Raw genomic sequence first — 7,672 nt, forward strand, 5'->3', positions numbered from 1 at the left:
GGGAAATAGTTTCTGCTTTTAATCAACCATTCTCTTAATTCATTAAAAGATAGAAACCCATGTTTTCAGATTATTGAACTAAATATTTGAACAACACCAACGGATAAGTAAAGGCGCCACGCGCAATGTTGATAATCTATTTATAGATACCAAAACGATCTGCAACATGAACATCTGGTTGTGTTCACGAGTTTTATAAAATTATAAACTCAAACAACAAAATTTCAGTTACCCTTCCCCTGCTTATATCTGTGACGGAGGTGAATTGCCGGATAGATTAATTGATTCGAAAGAAATTACTCTTCCTACAGTCTCAGCAGCTAGTCGAGACGATTTTTCATCGGGCATGTAACTCATTTTCACTCGTCAGTTGCAATCTGCCAGCTATAATATAATAAAAATCACATACGTATAACTTGCCTCTTTAAATAACATTCACAAACGACGGATACCAAAGTATCACAAGCAGAATTCATCAACGACGTTCGCAATCACGTAACGTTTCGCCGGCGGTGACGCCATTGTGATTAGTCCGTGGTTGTCCCCCGAAACGTCAAAAACGAAGTGGGCGGGGCTTATCGGCCGGGACTGGATCGGTCTATTATATGTGTGATGGAGAAGCACTTGCGTCGCTAGTTTTCTCAACAATCTGAATACATGGATGTAGCGTGAAACCGGCAGATACCTATAAAAGAAAGTGTTTTCCCTACCTGTAACAACGATGCCCCGTGTCTATAGAAGGGATATAATATGGGGATGAATGACATGGACCTTTATATTGGCCCGTTTATGATGATACATATTGCGATCTTTCACAATAATCTCTCTGGCTATCAGATTGATGGTACTCTTTAATCATCACCGGTATTTCAATTATTGTATTTATACAGTTCGAACGTTCTCCATATATACGTCCTTCAGATACCTCGCGCACTACCCCCTTTCTCTTTTGATCTTCTCAAGCGACTGTTACAAGTTCGAAGAATCCTGGTCAAAGTTGAAAAGTATTAAGACTATTCCCTAATATTCTGTAACATACACATTGTACCTAAAATGAGTAGAGCTTCCGTTTGGGGGAATATCAGAAGGACAGCGATACATGTATCTCCAATGTTGTAGAAGGCACTCCACTTACTTAGGAAAACAATAACTTAATGAGATATTGCATTCATGTCGGAATCAATATTTTCGGCCCCAATCAGATGTGAACATGATAGGTCTGCGTCTATGTCAGACTTAAGGTCTGCGAGTTGTTTAGCAGCACTGGGGCGTAATAGTGATATAGGCCTGCTCCAAACAACGGAATACAAAGAAACTAATTTTCATTCCATGTCTCACAGAATAAGGCGTGCACCACACAAAATGACTGTATTGCCCACATTTACTAACGTTAGGGAATATACGTTTCATCCGGCGGCCATATGAACAACGTTTGAAATCTACGTATCATCTGGCTGTCAGATTTACACACGTTTAAAAGTGTGTTTAAATTAACGTACACTCAACTCTGTATTTACATGTATTTCAAAGGTGTGTAAATCAGGCCATTGTTTTCATGTGTTTTCTAGCATGTGTAACGTATGTAAATGCTGTGATTGTAGGACATGCATTTTAATACATTTGAAATCTCGTATGACCAGGGTTAGGTTTGCCATATATTTAGTACACGCGTTAATGGTTGGTAATGGATAAATAGTGTTACAAGATTTACACTATTTTAACATGTATTTCAATGGTTCTGTCATGTAACTTTCACATATGGTTCGTTAGCGCGTCGGACCACGCCATAATGCACGGAGGTAATTAGAAACACATGGCGAAGTGATACCCATGACTGAGCACCGCTATTAACGTGCCTGCCTTTCTTGACATACACATGATGTCTGTTTAAAAGGTTCAAATATTGGGTCTGTGGGCTAGAGCGATATGTATGTTAGGGAGTGTGTGTATGTGTGCATGTGTGTGAGAGGGAGGGGTGTGTGATGTGGCAGGCCTAGGGTGGGGTGATGGCGGTGGGGTACTGATAAGCCTTTCTGCAGCTGGTCAGTAGGTAATACCGTTTATAGTTTTTGCAATGGAAATTACATGACACTTTAAATAACTGATCTTAGGTACACGTCTTATATATAACATGCAAGGAGAGACTGGTTATTGCAATAAAACACTGACAGGTGTGTTCACACAGACATGAACCGGTAGGTCCCTAATTTTAGTGCACACCTGTATAAGTTATCAGACTGATCATAGCTGCACAAATTTTATTATCTATTCTTTTGAAAATGATGATTACAATGTATTAATGATTCCCGGTGTAAATTACTGTTGTAAATGTGTAAACATGCATATACGTACTTGGTATAACCTCTCTTTTATTCGGAATCTAGATATTATCCCATACGGACGTTTTCTAAAATGTAAGTTCCCCGACGGAATATACATATAGCGGTTGTACACCTATTTTGATTCCAGTTCTAGGGTAGATTATAGAAAATTCTTGTGATTACAATTAGTTCATAAGCTTAGGTAACTACGCAGTTTCGATAATTACTGGAAGTTTACCATCTCACAGCATTTGTTACTCATGCGTTTTCATTTTCGCTTTTTGCTCTCTGATTTGTTATACATTACATAATTATGGTAATCATTTTGGCATCCCGATATCATAGAATAAATGTTTACTTACTAATCTATCAAAGTGCCAAAACTTATTGTCTGTATGTGTTACTGTTATTGAGTGAAACTGTTAAATGTACCTTCGTACAGAATTTCCAGGACATAGAAACTGAAAATTGCTAAATAAATGGAAAACTAAATTTGATAAAAATTGCAAACAATTATTATTCATATACCAGTTTTAAAGTATCAGTGTGCAGATGTTCAATGGATATTAAGACCAAGTAAATTGGAAGATTCACAGTCTAACAGTATTTCTTTACAGTATTTCCTTACAGACATATATGGAAAATTATTTTTACGGGTATGGAACGAATGGGGTAAAACATCTGCAAAGCATCTGAGTCAGCTGAGATTATCCTTTAAAAACATCATATGTACATTTAACAATTACTTATCATTAATTGCAACCAAAGCATTACATAAATGCCATATTTCCAGACAACATGACATCACCTTTGGCCGGAGTTCCAAATATTTGACATCGAAACCTGTCAGTTAACTCAAAGGAAATAACCCTTGTGTTTTACAATGATGCCTTAATCATAGTCACAATGAAGCATAGGTTGCCATGTGTTTGGCAATATGACTGAGTCAGTGAAATACTAATATTTACAAAATAAAATTAATTGTAATGAAGCCTTTCTTTAAGCAGTGACTTAACGCCACTCATAGCTAGACTTGCTTAGATCATTAAAAAAAGAAAAAAAGGGGAAAAAACACACAATAAAAACCTAACAATTTCATGCAAGGCATCATGGATATTTCACAAACATAGTACAGGACCCTTCCCCTCATCAGCGTATTGCCTCACCACTTGCGAATTAAGCGTTCGCAGATGTAAGGCGTTAGCACTACAGTAAGGGCAGGGCGGAAGGGGAAATAATATAGTTCTGTGACTGTGAGCCACTCTGGGAAAATATGTGGAAAACCAAATATTTTGGACAATAGACCATTGTTTGGGTATTTTAATTGTAAATATGATTCAAATATCTTAGCCTAAATTTCTACATCCTTACATATAATTCAAAAGTATAACAGCACGAGTATTCATTTCGTCTTTTGTCTTCTAACCGACCTTACTAGACTAACAACTAGTCTCTGAAATGAACATATTTTGCAGAAAAAAAGTTCACAGTAAAAAGGAAAAATATAATAAAAAGGAGCCCTGAGACATTCTCCTAAAGCTGTGGAAATCTACACTTGCCACAATTTCTAGACTTGCGTGGGCTTCGATATATTTGCTTCAGGGTCTGTATGGCAGACTACGTCCCTACATACGCTCAATCACATGTGTCTCCAGGTCACGGAGAATCATTGGTGTAGGGGCCCATATTGCAATTCTCGCGCGTTTGCATGTGTTGTTGACGCGGCATGGACGCCTTGTAACATAACTATTTGATTATGATTCACCAACACATGCTCATGATATGGTCGGAATCATGCCACGGATTAGCAGATATTTATCATGAAAACAGGTTTTTATGTAGGTGGCTTTTAACTTGCTTTTACAAAGGCCAATAGATTCGATCACAATACTTTTCGTTTTACAACTGCTTTTCTCTTAACATGCTGACCTCAAAACTGATTTAAATTCTAATCGCTGATTAAAGAGTAAGACAATAAATAGTATGTCAAATTATCGTTACCTTGACAAACCTGTGATATTTTACCTTATGTAAGAGAGCTATAAATACGATGCTGGGTGTGGCAGTACAACTGCAGTTAATAGTGTCTGTCGTAAATTTTAATAAGTTGCTTCAACGCTATCACTAATCACTGGGTATCTATACAACTGTATGTGTGATGGAGAAGCACTTGCGTCGCTAGTACATCGCGCACTACCCCTTTCTCTTTTGATCTTCTCAAGCGACTGTTATAAGTTCGAAGAATCCTGGTCAAAGTTGAAAAGTATTAAGACTATTCCCTAATATTCTGTAACATACACATTGTACCTAAAATGGGTAGAGCTTCCGTTCGGGGGAATATCAGAAGGACAGCGATACATTTATCTCCAATTTTGTGCAAACACAACACAACGAGCAATTTAACACAACAGTTGTTTTATTAATAAACATTTATTTGGCACAACTTGGGAGCTGACTGATAACTGAAGAAGGGATGACCAAGAGCTAGGTTGCTGTCCTGGAACCGCTGCGCCGGCTTGGACGAAGAGGTGTGTGGAGTCTGCGGACTCTGATTGCTAAAGTGGGGTCTGCGGACCCGGTTGTAACCTGAGCTCTGGTTTAAAACTTGGGGGATAAGGATCCAGTGTTAAGTGGGTAATTGCCCAAAGCGAATGAATTAATATATTTAAGAAAGCGAGACCCCGTTAAAATATTTAAACAATAAGAGCCCCCAAGTTGCGAAATACAAACATGAATGTGATAGGAACATAAAGACATGCAAATAATGCAACCGTGAGAAAGATTGCTGCTAAGGCTCAGTCCTTGGGTAGATGCCGTATGAGTGACAACTGTGCATTCCTAATAACAGATTCAGGTGTACGCACATACCGATTATAACAATCAGACTGCCATCTACCGAGTGTCTTTATCAAGTGATCCTCCATGCGTAAACTAGCCGCAGACGTGGCTGCACCAATACTGAATGAGTGTCCTGAATATTTCCTGGAATCGAGTCCTGCATGTCTCATAGTTTGGGCAAGCTATTGGAGCAACACTGTACGTGTGATTGCCTTCCCCACACAGTCTACGAAAAGCGGGTCACTGTTCGAGGCACCCTGAGAGAGTCTTACTTGTTTGAGGCGGTTAAGGTTAATACATGGACAGATGGCCGTGTAGTTAGCGAACAGGGATATGTTGACACCCTGTCTGAAGACGTCAGTTTTGGAGGCTTTTAGTGTCAGAGTACACTTCCCTTGGATATGATCCATTGTCACATCCGACACAGATACGTTGGTGCTTGCATCGAATTCACGTGAACATGTAAATTCAGCACACCTGAGGAATCCGAAGAAGGCTGTTGTGCTCATGACCACCATAACCAGATCGTTAAATGGTCCTAACACTCCTTCTCTTAGTTTAAGCACAATCTTTGTTAGCACATCATAAGTTATAGGCAGGCGTGTAGATATACTGGGTTTCTGCAGTCTTTTATACCCATGTAGAAGAGTCTGCAGTTGGTTTAGAGCACCACAGGAGACTAGATCAAACACTGTCTGGATACCTGCTTTCAGATAGGTGAATCGAATGCCCGCAAGGTATGACTTCACAGTGCTATACTGAAGTTTAGCTTCACCAAAACAGTAGGCCACATATTGTTCTAGCAGTGCCGAGTTCACCGGAGGTAGGTTTCCGAAGGGCTGCGTCAGAGTTGTATACAAGCTGTATCGAAGGACTGAGATGTAGGACTGGAAACCAGTTGCGTAAGTAGTTCTGGTTCTTGTTCCGACTGATGCCTCCCATAGGGTGTTCAGATGTTCTGCCAGACCCATGTCAGTTGTGACGGGGGTGGGCATGGTGTAGCTTGAAGATCTGCTTTGGGGGCTAGTGTCCGGAACCGACCGATCTGCAGCCGAGATAGAGAATCAGCAATTTGATTAGCGACACCAGGCACATGTTTAGCATGTACAACAAAATTATGAGAAGCAGCTAAGGAAGTTAACCTGCGCATATAAGGCATAATGTCCTTGCATTTTGATCTACACTTTGTAATAATGCATACAGTAGATTCGTTGTCACAATAGAACACAATCTTTTTTGTTGACCACTTTTCACCCCACAACACTGCTGCTACCACAATGGGGTAGAGTTCCAGGAGAGCCATAGATCGACTGCTACTACGGCACAGACGTTGCATGTTGACTGGCCATGGTGCAGAGAACCATGAACCATTGAAATATCCTCCAAATCCTAAAGTAGAGGCATCAGTATACAGTCTCATGTCTGGAGCTGGTGTCGATGATGATTCATGGAAGAATGACACCCCGTTCCACTTGTGAAGAAACGTGTGCCACATGTTCATGTCTGTGATGCAGTTTTTCACTGACTTCGAGAGATCAATGAGATAAGACACGAATGACCGCCCAGGCACCACAACTTTGCAGGCATAGCTCAAATGTCCAATCAAAGATAGTAGCTGTTGTTTGGTGCACTTTCTCTTGTGACTGAAATCTTGAATCATGGTGGATATCCTGGACAGTTTGTCCCGGGGGAGCCGGGCTGTCATTGTCACTGAGTCTAGCACTATACCCATCTCACAAGCTGGTCCTAGCGTTTAATGTTCAGATAAGGGAACCTGTAGCTTTTTGGAGACATCTCTGAGAGTGTTCATAGTACTGGTAGCTGGATATGTGGGACTATCGATGGTTAGAAAGTGACAGTCATCAAGTAAATGGAGCATGAATTTGACATTGTAATTGTTTTTTAGAATCCATTCAATAGCTTGTGAGATATGATCAAAGATGCGAGGACTAGATCTACACCCGAACGCGAGACGTTTGAAGAAATAGTATTGATTCGCCTATTTGAATCCAAACAGTGGCCAGAAATAGGGATAGATTGGTACTTGTTTAAATGCATCTTTCACATCCACCTTGCACATTTGAGCACCCTTGCCAACATTATTCAATTGTTTTATTGCATCATCTACTGTCACAAAGGTTAACGAGCACACGTCTTTGTGTATCATGTCATTGATGCTCATAATTTCACAGTGGTCATGAGGTGCTGACAAATCGAGGATCAACCTTTTTGCATGCTGTATTTACCTTCGGCTAGCCCTAGTGGACTAACTCTAAACAGTTTAAAAGGTGAATGTTTAAATGGTCAATCGATATAGCCCCTGTCCAGTTCTTGTTTCACTAATGCAGTAACAGTTGCAGGGTCTTTTCGAGCACTCAGGTTGTTCCTACACTCCCAAGTTTCATCTGGCACTGATGACACGAGGGGATGAAAACCATATTTAAGTCCATTGGTTACATATTCCACAAAGTCTGCGTCTGGATGGGAAGCCAGTTCTTCTTGTAACTGGTCTA

The 7,672-nt window shown here is 40.1% G+C and overlaps 1 protein-coding gene across 1 annotated transcript; it reads right to left on the reverse strand.

The window, feature by feature from the left end:
- Window positions 1-5,251: 5,251 nt before the first annotated feature.
- LOC124276562 lies at window positions 5,252-6,864 on the reverse strand. Its single transcript, XM_046712207.1, has 2 exons — window positions 6,414-6,864; window positions 5,252-6,204 (listed from the first exon to the last, which is right to left on the reverse strand). The coding sequence occupies exons 1-2, from the start codon at window positions 6,862-6,864 to the stop codon at window positions 5,342-5,344; spliced, it is 1,314 nt and encodes a 437-aa protein (XP_046568163.1). The 3' UTR covers window positions 5,252-5,341.
- Between the last annotated feature and the right edge of the window lie 808 nt (window positions 6,865-7,672).

The sequence above is a fragment of the Haliotis rubra genome, unplaced genomic scaffold (assembly GCF_003918875.1).
Source record: "Haliotis rubra isolate DU_JTF1 unplaced genomic scaffold, ASM391887v1 Scf1051, whole genome shotgun sequence".
Classification (NCBI taxonomy): domain Eukaryota; kingdom Metazoa; phylum Mollusca; class Gastropoda; order Lepetellida; family Haliotidae; genus Haliotis; species Haliotis rubra.